The sequence below is a fragment of the Pseudomyrmex gracilis genome, unplaced genomic scaffold (genome assembly GCF_002006095.1).
Source record: "Pseudomyrmex gracilis isolate BER0280 unplaced genomic scaffold, ASM200609v1 scaffold_12, whole genome shotgun sequence".
Taxonomy (NCBI): Eukaryota; Metazoa; Arthropoda; class Insecta; order Hymenoptera; family Formicidae; genus Pseudomyrmex; species Pseudomyrmex gracilis.
Window position 1 is genome coordinate 107615 of NW_018020596.1, and position 19201 is coordinate 126815.

General features: G+C 39.3%; 1 protein-coding gene across 5 annotated transcripts in view; it reads left to right on the plus strand.

The window, feature by feature from the left end:
* Positions 1-16663, plus strand: part of LOC109863688 (RNA binding protein fox-1 homolog 2) — a 120633-nt gene extending 103970 nt beyond the window's left edge. For 4 of the 5 annotated variants that reach the window (XM_020444113.1, XM_020444112.1, XM_020444114.1 and 1 more), the window contains exons 8-13: positions 3961-4123; positions 6805-6868; positions 7528-7554; positions 12779-12945; positions 13695-13758; positions 14251-16663. In XM_020444113.1, coding sequence (XP_020299702.1) covers positions 3961-4123; positions 6805-6868; positions 7528-7554; positions 12779-12945; positions 13695-13758; positions 14251-14295 — 530 coding nt within the window. In that variant the 3' untranslated portion in view covers positions 14296-16663. The remainder of the gene's footprint in view (positions 1-3960; positions 4124-6804; positions 6869-7527; positions 7555-12778; positions 12946-13694; positions 13759-14250) is intronic. The other variant, XM_020444116.1, reaches the window with a different exon arrangement.
* Positions 16664-19201: the final 2538 nt, after the last annotated feature.

Here is a 19201-nt window from a genome sequence, read left to right on the forward strand (position 1 = left end):
TGGCGTCGAACTTGGCAAAATTTCTCGCTGGAACGTAATCGTCGAGAAATCTACGCGCGCGAGTTTTGTTTCCGCAATTCCTCGGGCGGAATCTTTTCTTTTCTTTTTTTTTTTTTTTTTAGCCAGACGAGTAATTCGCAGAATCATAGTAGAGACCATTTCTCATAAAAATTGCTTTTATTACGTCGCGTTACGAGATATAGTGTCTGCTCGCTGTAAATACAGTTTTACAAAATTCGCTCAAATCCGCCGCAACTGTATAATATTTTCCACCGCTTTTTGAAATATCAAGGTAATCAACGTTTCATTTTTTAATCATTGGGATTTTTTGTGCGAGACTTTAATAAATCCCATTATATGATTCCTATTACGAGACGCAGCGAATCGTGAAATATCCGCAATTTATTTAAGCAAGACCAGCAAACCCGCTTTCAATTCGCGCGCCGGTTATAACTCATTACGCGAACTCACCGTGAAACTATATTCCGTGCGTGCTGTTCTTATCGTATCGTGATATCGCTTGTAATATTTTGCTACGGTTTCAGCAGTGGAGGTAACTCCTCCCGAACGGAGCACGATTTCTCCGCCAGATCTCCGCGAATTCCAACCAACACAAATACACGGTACATCGAACGACCACGATTGCGTGTCTAACGAACGACTATCTTACCGTATTTTCTGCCAACTCTCTCTCTCTCTCTCTTTCTCTTTCTCTTTCTCTCACTTCTTCGTCCTTTTCCTCCTCTCTCGTATATACTCACTGTGTCTCTTCTGTTGCTCGATAATTAATGTTGCCACCTATCTCTTCTCGATGTATTTTCCGATCGACAGTGTAGCACAAATAGAGTGGAAAGAAGCTCCCTTTAAACATTCACTTGTGCACGAACCGCAAAACCACCACCCCAATTCCTCCTCCATTGGTTGTTGCATTGATGCTAGTTGGACGAACACACACGATAACTTTCTTTCTCTTTTATATACATATATATATGTATGTCGTTTTTTCTTAGGACACACACACACACACACACATATATATACGCATATATGTCGTTGTTTTTTTCGCTTGATTAGTCAAGCTCGATTGTGGATATCTAGGGAGATCTAGTTTCAGGCGATGCTTGATTTGTGGCCGGAAAAATTTTATTATTATTTTTGTTTGTAGAGATGTACTCTGTATAAAAATTTATATATTTTTTTTGCAAATCTCACACGTGAAGAAGTAGATAAAGATATTCAAATTGGAACAACCGCCGCCACAAACGGAGAGGGAAACTAATATTTAATTCGTAGGCATTGGTTTCCGATTAAAACGCGCGCGCGCGCGCGCGTTCGCGAAAAGTTCATTTATATGCAATAGCCGTGAGTGGAATTTGCAACGTGGAATTTTAACGGCGGAACTTTCGTTATCGCGAGGGAGTTATACCGGATGACGCGCGCGCGACGTGCGATTTCGAGTAAAGTGAGCGGGCAAAGGGATTAAAACCCGGAGACACAGTGTATTTAACGTTTTACTTGTGTTCGGGGGAGGGAGGAGGGATATGTAATTTCTCTTTGCTCTTTTGCGTGTTATCAGGCGCGTGCATTTTCCATAAATTTGAATTTTCTCCAAGCCGACGTGTCACGGGAGGCTTGCCACCGCCGCGTGCGCAGTCGATTAATTAATAGCCGTTAATTGGCGTGTCACGCGCACTCGTAAAATTCGACCGAAGACAGCGGTCATTCGGCACGACTGGTTTTTAAATTCGTATAACCGGTCGCGAATCGATGGTCACAGTCGTGCGTGACGCGTACGTCAAAGCGTCCGACAATTTCCGTCGGAAAATACAATTGTTCGGATTTGAAGCGAAAATGTAAATTTAAAAAGCAAATTGCGACGAATTTTTTTTTTTTTTTCCATTGTTAATTGACGACAACGATGTATTGACATTTTACAATCAGCACTATTATGACGTATTTAACAAAATAATGTGCGCGCTAGAAAAGAAAGTTAAATTCATATTTTAAAGAATTTAATAAATGTTTTGTAGGATCTGAAAAAAGTCGAGTAAAAAGTTTATGAGATTGTGGATATAAGTATTGATCTTTATACGTACGCAATAATTACATTTCCGTGCCACAGATCACGCAAGTCTGTATAGAAAAGCGGAGTTTACGATGTGGTTGTAACACATCAATTTCCCCTCTTCCCCCCCTTTACACACAAATTACCTCTCTTCTTTTTGGAATGTGCCTGCTATTTGTGCATCACGCTCTTATTCTTGACCCGCCTTTAGATAAGCGGCTATCAAGCCGATTAACCATTCCCGTCGTTGATCGTTAACTTTCGTTTTGATTTGCGCTAACATCACGCGCGTTACTTGCACAGTACAAGGTAGTTGTCTGTTGAGGATGCTGTTGATGTGCCGTTGCTCGTATATAATTAAACTCACTCATAGCCCTAACAACAGTGCATATATTTTGATTACATATCCTCGTGATGGTATAACTTTTGATGAGTTCAGCGCTTTGAAGAGATTAACTCACGCGAATAAGTTGGATAAAATGTTTGCAATAAAAAAAAAAGAATTTATGAATATATGTCCGTCTTTTTAACGTACATTTATTCTCTTCAAGGTGAATGTTGTATTCGAGAAACGAATTGTTTACGTTAAATGAGAAAGCACTTGTTGAATCGCTCTATCAGCAGCTGATCCGAACGAGATGACTTGGTTGCCGATAAAAAGGTAGGCACAATCGTCAACTTTTTATTTCTTCTTCTTGGACCCCATTCGGAGATTAAAAACAAAAAAAAAAAAGTTCCTTCCATCATAGAGTTTATTTTTTTCAATCTTTTTTTTTTTTCTTGTCGGATCTGTCGATAACTCAATGTCATTTGTCGTTTCCGTCAATACGACGACTGTTCATTAAAGTCAATATCCGTCCATCAATGTAAGGTCGCTTTTCCATCATCCATCAACGCACTGAAATATAAAAGTTAAGAAACATTTGGAAAAATAATCATACGACAGGTGATGGCGAGTTACAAATATTTTTCTCTCTCGAGAAATATGAAACATGAACATCGGTTGGTATTCTTATAATCTTGTCAAAATTCGCGGTGCAAAGCTCACGCGAATTCGAAATGCATCACCAGATAAGAAAACTCAGCATCACGTTGTGCATCGTCAGCTTCTGGAATCGGCGCATCGCGCGCAATCTTCCCTCTCGTCTTGCAAGCTGGCGTCGATCCTGCAATCGTGGCTGCTTGCAAAATACAATCGATATACATTCAAGAGAAAGCTGTTTAATTTTATAAAAATTAAATGTGTGTTCATTCGTTAAAATAATTTATTTTTCTCGGTATATAAATTTCTCGAAGGTTTGCAACCATCTCTTTCGTTTCGAGCAATTTCCGAGTACCAATTTGAAATGAAGCAGAAAAGGTGATTTTTCGGTTCTTTTCCAAAGTCTCTCTTTCGTCGCGTGTTTCTCGCGTATTTACTTCTGGAGCGCAATTTCTTAAAGTCAATCTTCGGAGCAGGAAGAACGAAATTTCCTGCTCGCGCTGTGTCGCGTCGAAGAGGGGTTGCTGCACACGCAGCGTCGCAGATCTGTCGTCGGTGAATCGTGCTCGTTTTCCGAGCATTCACACAATCAGAAATCTTTTACATGCTCCATCTATGATTACATATACGTATATATACGTATATCTCCTTTTCCTCTTCTGACTGTGCATCAATACAATTGAAACATTCAACTAGCTTTGACCCAGTTCTCAAATGTCAGTCTCAAGTGTATCGACGGATCGAATAAGAGCCGCGAACCTCGTCTCGCTGGCTGTCCAAGTGCGCCGCGGTTTCCCGAAGGCAGCCTGGTATCCTGCGGCAGTGCGATGTTCGATAGCCGACAATAAAGTGTTCAAGGTAGGCGACCTTGTGTAATTGGCATGTGCGCGCGTATTCGCGTGTGTTGTTACAGCCGCGGCACTTAGAGGAGTAGCGATACAACGTAGAGTTGGAGCGACTAGGGCAGCGGCGGCTGCTTTTCCAACCAGTGCGGCCGCACTAGCATTGGCCAGGACTCCAGGGCCACTCGCAGCGGCGGCTGCGGCCACGGCCCTCAACCCCTTTGCACCCACCGCGTAAGTATCGGTCCAGCCCGATATCCAGGTCGAGTTCAGGACCAGTGGAGATATTTCTATATGCATATTGAAGCAGTAATTTTTATTTTTTGTGTATTGCAAGTAATAAAACATCTACGATCGTCATCTTTTATTCAATGAAATCGATGAAAATATATATTTTTTGTAGAAATGTTTCCACGCGAGATCGAGGCTGGCCAAAATTTATTTATTATAATTTACACGAAATACTTTTTATATTTTTACACTATTTGTGTGTTTTATGTACCGCTTGTGTTGTTTTCGCGCCTTTTTGTTTTCTCCCTCGCTTGCAACGAGTAATCAAAAGCGCGCCTCCGAAAATCCTTTCCGCGTTACAAAACTTCAGCAAGAGTTCATCGAACGATGAAAGCGCGCTCGTGTGTAACAACGATAATTAATTTACGCAGTCGCGCAAAGTGTGTGTGCGTGCACGTCGTTCAAGTCTCGAAAGACTTTTCGCAAAAGCTTTTTTTCACCTTAATGATCAATATTTATACGTGGTTAGAGCGTGATTTATATGCCCGTGCTGTAGTTTTTTCATGCGATAAAATTTCGCTTAACGACCGCAAGCTGTGAATCTAAACGTTAAAACGTGTTCCGAGATTTTAATCACGTTATTTTCTTTCCGATATGTACGTCAACTTTCTTCTTGATCTTGAACCTTGCCCGATATAATTTTATTTTATGAATCTCTTTTATTTTAAGATACTTTTTACTTCAACTGCGTATTAAAAAATTGTCAACATTTGGTACTAAATTATCATTGACACAAATTATATACTCAGATGACTCGCAGCTGAATGAAAGTTATTGTAAAATTTGTATTCTGGATGAATGAGAGGATATCGTCAATGGAGCACACACTTCATCGAATGTCAGTTCATCGCGCGCGTCGAAGAACATCAAGTCGATATCGAAACCAATCGGGGATAACATCAAAATTACTCGCTGCAGCGAGTTGCACGCGTCGCTCGTTAAGGCTTTGTCTGTCAATCTCACTGTATCTGCACGACTTTCAGCTTCCCCTCCTACACCCACTCCCGTATAATTATCCTGATCACACCATTCGCGCACACATAACGCGAATCATAATTTGCGAGATTGCGAATTCGCGGCTCGTTCATTTTCCAGCGGAATGGAAACTCAAGAATGGAACGTCGAAGCGGAAAAAACAAGGGACACTCGGTTACTTCTTCGAGGAACAAAGAAAAATTCCAGGAGAATATTCCGGCTCGTAATTCTTCTGTTCTAATTGTATTTCGATTGATCAAAGATTAAAAAACGCGATTGTCGAATCAGCGCGGATTATCGGGTCGTGGTGATCGTGCCTGCGTTTTTTTTTTTCTTTCCGCGTTTTAGATTCAAAACTCGCTGTAGAGGAGATGTGATTTTTGTTTTTTGTTCTTTTAACTTTTTACCTTTCCGGATTTTTAAGAGCAAGTATTTGCGTCGAACCGTCAATCGTTCGTTCGTTCGTTCGTTCGTTCGTTCGCTCGCTCGTTCATTTTAACGTTTCGAAATTGGACGTGGCATCGGTGGGAATGAAAAATTTGAATACATAGACGAAAATCAATCCTTGAAGCCTGTTACGTCGCCTGTGCGCTCCGGACGCGAAATCGGATTTGTCAAATCCAATATATGCATACGTGTACATACGTTATGCATTTTAATTTTAAACATTCGTGTCCCTTCATTTGTAAATGCAAATTATTAACCTGAAACATATAGAAAGAGGAAGTTAGCATCACGTGTTTCATCTTTAATTCACAAAACACCGCGTTACGAGAGTACACACGTGAAACTTTTGTTTTTGTTTTCACAATCAATATAAAAATCGCATTTCGTGAAGCATGGGATTGCGCGTTCTTCGCGTGCTTTTATTTCTAGCAATGCGCAATTAAAATGGAACGCCTTCCACATAAAGTCTTTTTCTTCTCCCGGAAAATAGATTATTACTTAGCCAAGTTAAATAGAATTTTAACAACGATCTTTCTTCTCTTGACGAGAGGATTATAATGAGAGCGAGCAACTCATAAAACTAATTCTATTGTGTACACTCCCAAGCAGATGCAATATAAAGCAATCAACTTTTTCCTCCATGTACTTCATGAGGAAGGGGATCCTCGCGTATAAAACAAACTTTGTCGCAGAGAACAAAAGTTTATCGCCCCTATCGTTTCCGCGCCGTTATCCTACAGAGATTATCGTATTTCAGAAATGAATTTCCAATTTTATTCTCGATCGAACGCGCGCCGTGTGTTAATACGTCACGCCTGTTAAGCGCGCGCGAGCGGTATTGCGACGAAAAAAAAAAAAATAAAAAATAAAAGATTGAAAAATTGTCCTTTGAACGTCGAAATAAAAGCTTTTATAACCGAATGTCCCTAACCGCAGGAAACATTAAAATCTTTATTCAGTTTTTTTGCGCAGAAAATGATTGTTAAATTTACACAAAATTCATTTTTTTTTAAATTGATTACAAAAACTAAAAAAACTTGATGACAAATAAACAAAAACAATCGAATGTTCGCGATTGTAACTTTGATTATATTTTACAAAGAGAATAAAATTAAAATTTTTGACAATTTCACCACAGGCGTAATAAATGAATCACATTGTGTTTTCGCGTGTGTACTTATTGATGATTTTTATTTTTGCAGTGTTTATTACGACCCCTTCCTCGCAGCACACGCAGCGACTACGGATCCCAACTACAGGTTGCAGGTGAGACAATTCTCCGCTTTATTACGTCAGCGACGAATTATTCTCTGCTTCCGGTACACGCAAGTGCAGAGCTGCGGTTCCGACATAGAGAAAGAGAGAGAGAGAGAGAGAAGCGCGGATTCTCGAATGAGTTTTTAATTAAATAGAAGAACACGCGCGGCACAATAGAATCGGGATGCAATAATCAATCACGCAATCGCGTTGTCCGATAATCGCTTTTTAATCGGAAAACAAGTTCGCGTTGACGCGTTTTCATTATGTTGCACTACGCGGACGGAACATCGGGTAGACCTAATTAATCGGATAATCAACGGATTATCGCCGATGGAATTAATAATACGAGAGCGACGCGAGAGCGTGCAAAGAGGATATGATACTCCGTCGCAATCCAATAAAATTTCGCTCGAGAGAAAAGTATCTATGAATAATTGCGTTTCACGTACGATGTTTTTTTTTTTTTTTTTTTTTTCACGATGATATTTCACAAAAGTTCTTGACAACGTGTAATTTCTCGGATTTGTTTGGAAGCGCAAATGGAAAACTGTGTTTTTGCACGTGCACCGGAAGCGGAGCACGGTGTTGCAGTATTAATAAGACGAGACAAACGAGCGCAGAGAGATTTTGACTAAAGTGTGTTACCTCTTGGTGGACCCGTTTAGCTGGAATGGCCTCAAGCAACAGCTGACGTTAGTTGACACATTTTGCCAGGCTTGCACACATGAGAAAACGCCGAGAGAGAAACCGATAACAATTACCGCCATCTCTATCTCGCGCGCTCTACACATTGTTCCGACCGTTCGCCCATTCTCATTGTATCTCATTTTTTTGCCTTTCGCCCTCTCCCCCCCCCTGGATCTCTTCTTGTTTCTTTCTCTTCCTCTCTTCCGTTTTATTCGCGCAAAAATTTTCCCGATGCATCTCGGCGACGCGATTGATCGAAAAAAAAAAGCACGTGCTTTTGCGACACACCGCTAACCGTCGTCGGGATGATTATTTCTGTCCCGACGCGATACATCCCTCTGGCATCATTTGCGCGCGCGAGCGAGTTTTACATTCGCTCGTTTTGTTCGCGCTTCCTTTGAAACTAACTTTTTATTGAAAAGCAATTATCGAATCGCGACCATAACAATAATATTTTTTAATTTTGTTTTTAGTTTTCTTTAATTACGAATGTTGATGATTTATTTGCATCAATGAAATAAAAAAGAAATGATGTTAAAGAGAAAAAGAGAGAGAGAGAGAGAGAGAGAGAGAGAGAAAGAAATAAATTGAGAATATAAAAATAAGTTTAAAACTTTTTATAAACCACTGTTATCTCAAACGCGAGGCATCGTGTTGCATTTTGTTCCGTCATAAATGCATCATCATCTCCCATTTCACTCATTCTTGGTTTTTTTTTTTTTTTTTTTTTTTGCACTTTTTTTTATTGCTCCGCATTTCTCTCTCCCGTCGCCTTGAATGGCTATTTTAAAAGAGATGATCATTAATCGACAATACACAATCTCGAAGCAAACGGAATTATAAAGGGAAAAAGAGCGCCATCGGAAACTGGATAACACTAAATGCTCGCCGATCGTTTTCGAGTTTTCATTGGGAAACGGAGTACTAACTCGTTTAACGAGAACTTAAACCTCTCGCGTTAAAAAAAAAAAAAAAGAAAAAAAAGAAAGAAAAAAAGAAAACTCGTGCTCGAGTTTTTTGCCGTCCGGAATTCTTGCGGTATTTCTTTTCAGGTTTGCCGTTTGTGTTTCAGGCTAAAGCGCCCGCCCTGGAGGTAGGAATTAAGGGTCCGCCTGTTCTCTTCTCGTCTATGTTTTATCTGTATACATTCCCTTTTTTTCTTCCTCTGTTTTACTTAGTCTTGTTTCTGTTCTCTTCTCGTATTTTTGTTCGTATAGAATTGAAATGCTCACGATTGTCAGAGGCTATTTAGTTTAAATGTACTCGGCTCTTGGTTTAAAAACAAAACCTTTCATAAAATTTTCAGAAGCAAGATTGATTTGACGTAAGGAGTCGTAGAGAAGAGAGTTTTTTTTTAGCTAGCCGTGAAAACCCGTGTCGTACGTTTTTCTCCCGAGTTTTGTTTTCTTCTTTCGTTCTCGACTGGCATTAGCGTGAGACACAGCATGTAATGTGTCGTCTTTTTCAGTCAGTAGAGCATGCGTCGCACAGAGAAAAACCCCCACGTCTTAGTAGGAGAGACTCCTGTACATACGGAGACGGTTATTGTGATAAATGCACGCAATTTGAGAGTGCGAGAGTGTTTGAAATTTCTCAACTTTGGAAGAAGTGCGCTTTTGTATCAAGTAGGACAGGTTTCGTGTGATTAGAGAGCTGTGCAAAGTAGTATCGTAGCCGTGCGATGTACATTTCAAATTTGTATATAGCGTTTCGCTTAAATAAATTTTAAACCGTGTGGTGTCCGTGCGTGATAAAAATAATTCTCGACTTACGCCAAAAATACGTCAAAAATAAAATTCAAGACGATGCGATACATATTATCGTAAATACAACCTGTCGCGTATGACGTTTCGCGGTAATGAATCACCAAGCAGTGGCCATTTGTTGAACGCATTGCACGCATGTGAAATTACTTTACGAGACCGTCTCTGGCACAAGAAGAATCTCAAGAATTCCTCAACATTCGGTTATTATTATCTTGTCATAAACGCGGAGAAGCTTCACGACGATTAAATTGCTTCAAGAATTGCTACGATCTAACGTACGCGAGTTAAACAAATATATTGCAGAATATAAAGCAAATGTAAATAAATGAGAGTGTATCTAATCCTGATTAATTTACGAGGGAATTTTTAAATAAATACGGTGTGTGATATTCGCGTATTACTGTTTTTTTTTTTTTATTTTTTTTTTTATTGTTGCGTTTATGCAATTCTGTCATCGCGCGAGCTCGATGGCAAATAATCCAATATGTAAATAATAATAGTCGAGAACGATTCGAGTGTGAAGCTTATGAAACGAGAAAACGAGATGGAATCGCGTCGGATGGAATTCGTGATTAGAAAGCGTAAAGAGTGTCTTTAAACGAAGAGAACCGGGTCATAAATCGCGCGAACGCGCGTGCTGAGAATCGCGGAAAATTTTCGCTAATTTGGACGGGCTCAATTCGCGTATTCGGCCGCAAGGAAAAGCTTCACGACGAGCCTCGTTTCTACGAAAATTTACGAGCCGCTGTAGACGATCGAATTGCCAACCCACTTCAACTTTGTGAGAGACCGTAAATTAACGTCGTTGAGAAACGCTTGTCATTTACCGGATGACAGGTGGTTTATTCCGGATATTCGTGCCGAATTATACGTTCATGCGCGACAGTTAGATGTCATAATGTCACGATGAGAAAACAAAACACGCAGCAGAAATTTTCCGAATCTGCAATCAGATTTTCCGAATCTAAGATTTACTTCGATAGAAATCGCGGATCGAATTCTAATTCAATTCCAGACAAATTTCCGTGCGGGCTTTTCAACACCGAAGCGCTAAAAGTGCGCTTCCCCCGATAATCTCCGTCACTGTCGGTGCTAAGCGGCTAATCGTTAAGCGTTTTGTCTGAGCCACAGTGTAAACGGGGATTTTCGAGTTTGCGGTTTCGCGGCGCGCCGTTTAACAAGCCGGCTCGACCAAACAGAGAGACGAAAGTCCGAGAAGGTGCGAGAACGGAGAGAACACACGGTTAGGCGACGAGGAAAAAAGTACGTGTCTGACTTTAGCGTAAATGCTGAATCGGTCGTAACTGTGCGGGTTTCCGCAAATCTAGAGATAAAAAGCTAATCGCTAGCTATGTAGCGCGCGAGTCCCGTTTTTGCTGCGATCTCAACACTTCCGGATGGCCGGCCATGGAAATTGGATTCGCGAGCGATCGCGAGGAATTATTGTCTCTCGCCCTAAACGGGAGAGATCGAGACGTTGTTTTCGGTCACACTCCGCTAAACTGAAAGAATTACGTAATCTTCTTCGCTGCGACGGGGCGAAATTGTTGTGAGAGTCACGTCGGTTTCGGCAAAACTTTGGCGTGTTTTGAAAACTTCAACCAGGAGACGAAGCATGTAGCCGTTCAAGAAAATCTGCGGGGCAACCTGGCGCCCGGTCGCTTCGTTTGCAATACGTCGTCCTGTTTTCTTCCTGATGGCAAAACAGCGCGTACCGCGCGTCGCTCTCCACCTTACCGCGATCTTTTTTCGTGACAAAACGTCGAATAACAACCCCCCCGTTTCTGACCGCCGAAAGTTTCTGGCGCCGACTAAATCGTGTTTTCGTCGCGATACGTGAGCCGGCTAGCCAATTCACCGAGTTTCGCAAACCCATTATTCACCGGGACGTCAAAAATTATCAAATTTCTCGCGCGCGCGCTCTTCTCTAGAAAATTACGTTTTCTAAAGACCGGACAATCAGACAACGAAAAGCTGATCTCCGGTTAATCTCGAAACGTTGAATTTGTTGTCACGTCGTTTGAGCGCAAACACTGCATTTGGGATTTAAATAAACACGCGAATGGAAATGTTCGTCGTGGAAATCGCGCGAGCACACTAGTGGCGGCGCGCATATTATGCTCTCTCGCGAAATGGAACATACATATGCCGCCGCTGGTGTGTATCAGGTTGCACATCGTAGATGTGCACGCACGTAGATCTTCCGCGATCATAGCCGGATGCCAATAAGGGCCGCGCGCGTTCGAGAGAGTCCTAATATCCTAATCGGACATAAATCCTCCTTGTTTAGAGAGATATTCGATATACCGCGTAAAGACGAGCGTACCTCGCGGGTAAACACACACTTGCGAACTTCGAGGGAGGAGTGTTGAAACATCATGATTATACGTGAACTATATCGTAATTGCGTGAAGGGCACTTGTGACGAGACTCGCGAGAGAGTTTACTTATTGTAGGGCAGAGCGAAATAATTATATACACGGCACTACTTGCTCGACGCAATCAGTAATCACGTATGGTTGAAACATTTTTTTTACGTTTCTTGAGCGGCTTTTCTGTCTCTCGATAGAGTTCATCCAAAAATGTAGTTCTTTGACTTTGACCGCATTAATTTACTCCGTTTCCCAAATTTGTTTCACCCTTATCGTGGATTTTCGCAAATCTTTGGTATCGCATGTGACGTGTATGTACGTATTTTTCATTCTTCTTACATGCATCATTTCCGTAATTATTTAAATGTAGATAACATTTATAGCGGAAAGAATCTATTTTGAAAACAGGAAAGTAATTTGCGTGTTTTAATTAAATTCAGAGTTTTTTTTTTTATTTTTTTTTATTTTTATTTATTTACTTTTTCCGCCTCTTTCTGTCTCCGAACTTCATTTTCTGTAAATACGATATTTTTCCTCTCAAAGCTTTTACATAAAACTACTACAACTTTGAGTATTATAATTAGTCACATGTGTTCGAAATGTTTGAACAAATTCGCGTATTGACATTTTTAGAACAGTGAATGAAGTATGATTGATTCGCGCGCCGCTCATATTGACAATGTGTTTTTTACTGTGTTATTTAAATGCAAAGATATATCAATTTTTATCGCATCACGCGCTGTTCTGTCAATGTCACGTAACGCTGGTAACGTTTTCACATAGCAATTGCACATAGAAAACATTAGCAAAAATGAAAAAGTGTAGTGAATTCTCTAATTTTAATTGACGATGCAAAAACATAAATTTTCTTTCGTGCGTCTTTTTTCAACATAGTGCCTGAATTATCACACGTTATCTTTGGAGTTTTTTTTTTTTTTGTTTTTTTGTTTTTTTGTTTTCTGTGTGCAAAGAACACAACACGAGAGCCTCAAGGAACGACCTAGTCTCGTTTCTCGCTGAGATCATCATTTCCTCTGTCTGTCTTCGAGCTTGCTTGAGCCTTGCATGGCGGGTCATGGTTGTTGTTTCAGGCCGCGGCTGCAGCGGCTGCAGCTTCTCCGTTGTTGAAGACACCTCTGTCGACGGCACAGCAAGCTACGTACGCAGCTGCAGCGACATATACGGCGGTAGCTGCGCGCGCATACAACGCAGCTGCGGCTGCAGCACAGCCGGTCGCAGGATATGCCGCAGTCGCGGGGTAAGTGTTTTCCCCGAGAAACCACCGTGTGTGTATATCCAATCTCACCCCGAGTCCTCCTCGTCTCTCCCTTTGACTCGACGTACGGGATGTCCCAGATTCAGCCGCGTGCTACGGCTATTATTTTGACAAATCCGAAATCGATTCTTCCTTTCGATAATTCATGACTTTCTTGATATTGAATATAATTTATAATTAATTAATGTATAATGATTAATTTACAATTTATTATTAATTTAAAAATGCATATTTTTTTAATTAAAATACACCTGCCCGTTGTTTCAATCCAATAAAATGTAATCATTCTTCGAAAGAAGCTGTCAATTATCGCAGATTTTTTACATGAAGAGCCTATTCCTTCCAGTAAACCTCAACGTCGTGGACGAGCTCTTAGAAGTCGCAGATACGTTCCCGAAACACATGAAATCCAGTCCCGTCCTAATAGTTCTGACGAAAGTTCAGAAACATTTCCTGAAAAACCTTAAAGCACCCTCAGTACTTCACGCTGGTATTTTACAAATATATAAATAGTATTTGAATATAAAAATAATCATAAAATATATGAATATTAAACATTAATTTTATTCTTACATTTAATGCGAGACGCGTTAAGTATAAAAATTTATTTTTGTATTTAAAAAAAAAAAAAAAACACAAAGCTGACAAAATAAACTTACATCATGTCATCTGAACGTCCAACGAGTGTAGAAAAATGTAACGGAACTAACAAGGAATCGTCTTGATTTTAGTTACGGGCGTGAATACGCCGATCCTTACATCGGACATGGCATTGGACCTGTGGCGGGATACGGGGTGAGTGAGCTTCGATTACGAAGTGTACATTTACGATTTCATTTAACGGGAGTGCCGTTAAATCGCGCGCGTACATCTCTTCTCCGCATGTTCTACGGGAAAGAGAGAATAAAGAGCACTCCGTTATTACGCCATAAATAACGGACGTTGGAAAAGACCTTTCTTCCTCACTTACATATGAATTATTAATGCCCGGCATTTTCAACTTACGGAAAACTGTGTCGCGACAAAAGTTAATGGCTCGTGTACTCGCGCACATTTATCCCTGAATGATATCTGGATCTCTTGTTTAAGATAAAAACGCGAGTTTATTGTCTCGTTTATTCATTATACTCTAATTCTTCAAATCAACATTTCAAGTAGAGACACGCTTAAACGCGCTGAAAAAAAAAAACAAAAAAAAAAAGAGAATGTATTTTACGTAACTCGCGCTTATCTCGCGATTCGTGCAAACGGAATTGTATAATTGATGGATTTTCTTATTCTTTGCAGGCGACAGTGTACAGAAGTGGTTACAATAGGTTTACGCCGTACTAATGAATGAATCGCAAGCGGGGAACGCGAGAGCCTTCCAAGTTACACACCGTTATACTCAGCAAAACATGACCATGTAACACACAAGTCAAGACAATTCATCACCGTCATTTTGCCATTATCGAGATCGCTTACAATGTGCGATGTCTGGATTCTCTACGCACGACCGGTTTTACTTCCAGTTTTACTCCTACAGGAACGTTCTGAAGAAGTGAAGAAATAAAGCGGGAAGTTTTTGATAGTCTTGTCAACACACCGAAATCGTCCGATCGAAACTGAGACTGTTGTGTTAATAATGTAAAACACTATCTACGTTAAATCTTCAAGTTATATCTGACACAAGCAGCAGCTGAATAGGCAAGAAAAATAAATTCTGTAAACGCAGCGATAGAGCGGCGACCGGGGCGCATCAGACTGTTGACTCGTGCTTGACAGGAAATCGCCTTTCCAATTCAGCAGTTCTTTGTAATTGTGATTTTTTTTTTTTCAGTCTCGCAATCTAATCAATATCGATCTGAAAGTTGAAAAAAACTAAGGTTGAAAGTTTTAAATGTACTTGATTGTGACAGTAGACATCCGTCATTTTATCGATATTCTTGCTCTGCACAACAACAAACGCGCAAAACTACTTTTAAGATAAATATCACCAGCAGAGAGGCATAGATTTCAGTTGACACGAGCCGACACAACAAGATGATCCGCAAACTCTTTAGGTAGCTAGTTAAAAAAAAAAAAAAAAAAAAAAGAGAGAGAAAAAGAGGAAAACCGACTTAGAAAGAAAGAAACAAAGGCATCCATGTGACCGGTAGGGTTTCTATGCCAAATATATGTGTGTGTGCACGCTTATTGCGCGCGTGTGTATGTGTGGGTTTGCGAACCGAACTCTCGTTCGCGGTTAAACTAAAAGAGTAGCGGAACCGACGAAGGAAAACTAAGAGAAAGAACCGCTTAGACATTCTGAAATCACTCGGATTCTGATTGCACAGAATCTAGTCAAATCGGTTCCTTGCAATAAAGCGCATCTCCTCCGATTCTTATTTAGTTTCTACAATTTGATTAGCATCTCGTTTTTCACGCGCATGCTCCGACATGTCGAATCATCATCATAAAAAGTACTTCCGTACAAAAATTTGCTTTTAATCGATAAAACACACTTGTGAAATGTACACTCTCTTCTTTTGGTCCAACAACGAAATATCAGGCAAAATCGAGTAAAAGAAAAAGGAAAACATGACAGTTCTCTACGTTTTTGTGTATCAGAACGAGTAAGCAATGGAGCAGCGAGTGCATTTATCTCATCTCATTTTTTATTCAGTAGGAATCTGATTTTAACATCAGTTTATCGCGCCAAGTCGAAGCATGTACCACTTATTTATTCCTTAGTTAAGCAATTGAACGGACATGACAACTTTTTTTTTTTTTTTTATAATACGATAAACGTTAAGCCAGAGTTCACGTTACGTAAGCGCAGAATCTCAATGCCAGTGGATAAAAGCACATTTGCAAATATAGTCAAGAAAAATTGCGCTTCACGGCGTGAGCGATCTTATAGAGCCGCACGAGCTTTCTTCGCGATGCTACTAAGTCGGACTACCGCTATTGTAATCATTAACAAGCAATATTAAATACTCTTTAGCGTGACGTTGCATACCCTCAGCAGGTCGTTTCGGTTCCTCGATGTCTACGGATGCGCGCGTCCTTGTAAAACGGATTCGTCTTCTTGTGTACTGAAGGATATAAATTAGGTTCAGCTAAATACCGATCCAGTTGCAGCGAAATAAATTCAGTAGTTGAAAACGCCGGTATAAAATAGATATACTTCACGTTAAGTAGAAAAGAACGTTATTATAACAGCTGTTTCTTGCAAAATAAGATACGTCTCATTTACATATATACAATATATATATATATATATATATGTATAAAATACGTGACATATGCACATAAATACGACGATCTTAATTTTAAGATCGAAGTATGTAGAGCATGTAGCTGTCTCGATGGTTCTTTTTTTTATTTTTTTTTTTGTCTCAAATATGATATTAAATTTTGTATATGTTTATTTTTTTATACACATATATTAATTTGTACGTTATTTATAGAGCACTCTTTTTAATAGAGATTATATTTCTCAAAAAACGCACATAAAACATTTTTAACATCTGATGTCCTTGCCATTTATAAACTGGTCTCTAAGTATAACATTTAACAACATAAGTACGACTACTGCTAATTTTTGTACCGGCGTTTTGTTTTTGTTTTTGTTTGTTTGTTTTTTTTTTTTGTTTTTTTTATCATCAATTTTCTTTCTCATGAACGTAAATATCTGCTTCCTGACTGAGTAGATATATCGGTATTATGATATACAGAAAGTAACAGACACTCTATTTAAGAGTAATGCAAAAAAGAAAACAATGGTACGCACACGGAGAAGAATGAGTGATATCTCTGTTAAATTTAATAGTTAAGTGAAGATTTATCGTATATTATACGTAAGGATAAGTTACGATGTTGCGATACAAAAATGTGACTGAGACAAAGCAAAGAGTAAACAGGAAAAAGAGACGAAAGAGAGAACAAGGACATATGAAGCGAAATAGCCAAATATGACAAAAGTGTTTTAGAAAGTACGGCAGGTAGTTTGGCCGTCGTTGCGTTTTAATCTAATCTTCAGCTAGAAATAGGCTAATCTCTAGGATTCTCGAGGACGCTCGGGGCAGGACTTGCTTGTTTTTCTCTCGCGAGCGTCACAGTACATGTACATAGATCAACTAGATTTGTCGAGCACAAATATCGTGGAAGAGAGAGAGAGAGAGAGAGAGAGAGAGAGAGAGAGAGAGAGAGAGAGAAAGAGAAAGAGAGAGAGAGAGAGGGAGAGAAAGAGAGCGTGCCGAGAAACGCACTTTTTAGGAATTACGAAACAAGCAAACAAAAATCCAACAACACTCAGCATACTCATAATTCTTGTAAAATTAATTAAGTTAATAAATGTAGATTAATTAATTAATTACGCAGAAAATACGTAAGCCGGATTTAAGTCAAATAAGAACAAATCGCAAGGTTTATCTTGCATAAATGACACAGACTCGAGGGAAAAGTAATCTCATCCGTCGGGGATCTTATATGTTGAACGAATGTGTTTGCAACATTGGTTTCTCGTAGGCACACATCCTTTCGTGTAAAACGCAGCACAAGAAACTTGGACTTTATCGGAGAAAAATTGTTTGAAGAGACGGATATGGATGGGAAATTGTTTTTTTTCGCAGCTGTACTTTTCGCGGATGACAGCACATGTGGTACGAGAGATTCTGCGAAGTTTATCTCCTTGTATATTGTACACTGTAATTACAATTTATACTTACTCGTAATCGATTACCTTTATCGGTAGGTTTATTATTACTAGCGATTAGCGTACTAAGTCAAGCTCAAATTAGCGAGACGGGAGAGTCGCACGAGACACTTTTTGTGATTTCGTCGCGTCTTATCTTCGTCAGAAAGATGCACAACTTCCTTTCTTCGTTTTCTTTACGCGCGTTATTGTTATAACAGGCCTATCGTACAAGATGTTCATAGAATTTAGAGGCTAGACCGGCTCTTTTTCGCCTCGTCACTCCTCCTACCATCTTTTCTTATTCATCCGCTCATAGTTTTTTTCTTATTTCTCTGAACTATCGGAAATATATTGAACATCAATTGGATTTTCTTCAAAATAACAAGGTTTGTTTAATGCGCTCTATCAAAAAACAAAGAATTATCTAGATCTCTTTTCAATTGCTAAAAATACTATTGTCTACAAAAAAACGTGACATATCTAGATAATAATATAATTTGTAAAAAAAAAAAAAAAAAAAACATGCATTAGAGAGCTTCTGTGTGTATGTGTGCTACGTTTCTGCACGTTTGCATAATTTTGTATTTTGAAATTTTTTGTCGTCATTTTTGAATTCTAATCTTTGCTAAATGTACGTCATACATTCTTTTCTTCTGGGTTGAAAAATTCATATTTGAAACGTTCATATCCATATTTTACAAATCACTTTGAAATCATCTGTGTAACGTATTTTTAAATATGGATTAGAATGTAGTTTGCAGAGAGAAGTTCTTCAATCCCGGCGAAAATAAAACGTATAAAAACGCGAGGTCTCTCAAGCCTGAACATTCTTAACCACCGAACATTTGATTTATTTTTTGTCGATGAGATAAGACGCAGAACTAGTGGGATCGCGCAATGTAACATAACTCAAATTATACGCACTGTACGTTATATATATATACGTACAATTATTAATTAACAATAAATTTACTGTAAAAGGATTTTTAAATGAATTTAGATGAATACATAACTACGTAATGACACATCTTACAAGCAACATATCCTAGATATTTAAGCAGAGCGCTGCTCCGGTGTCGTTGTGCGATCATCCGGCACGAGAAAGACTATATAATCAATATATGATCTATGTCCCAAAGCAAATCTATCTCGAACCGGTCGGCACCATCGACACCATCGGCAGCGCCGTGCTGTTCTTTCGAATTATTGCAAGAAAAAAAAAAATAAATGAGGGATGTTCCATGACATTAGGGCGTTATTATTAATGATATTTCTAGCGACGCGCGCGTGTGTATGTGTGCGTGTGCGTGTGTATGCAAAGTTTAATGTATGTATGATATGCGATTATGTGCGTGCGTGTGTTGTACATGTGATGAATAAGCGAGAAACTCGTACCCTTCTTCACAGATTGGTGAAATCAGGAGCACGAATTAATTGTAAATCATTAATCATTGTAAGGTAGCACGAAAAACAAATGAGAAAGAATTGCTCAGTGGCGCTGAAAATCACTGAGAAAACTAAGACAGTTTAATTGCCGCCTGTTTTATTTTTTTTTTTTTTTTTTTTTTTTTTTTTTTT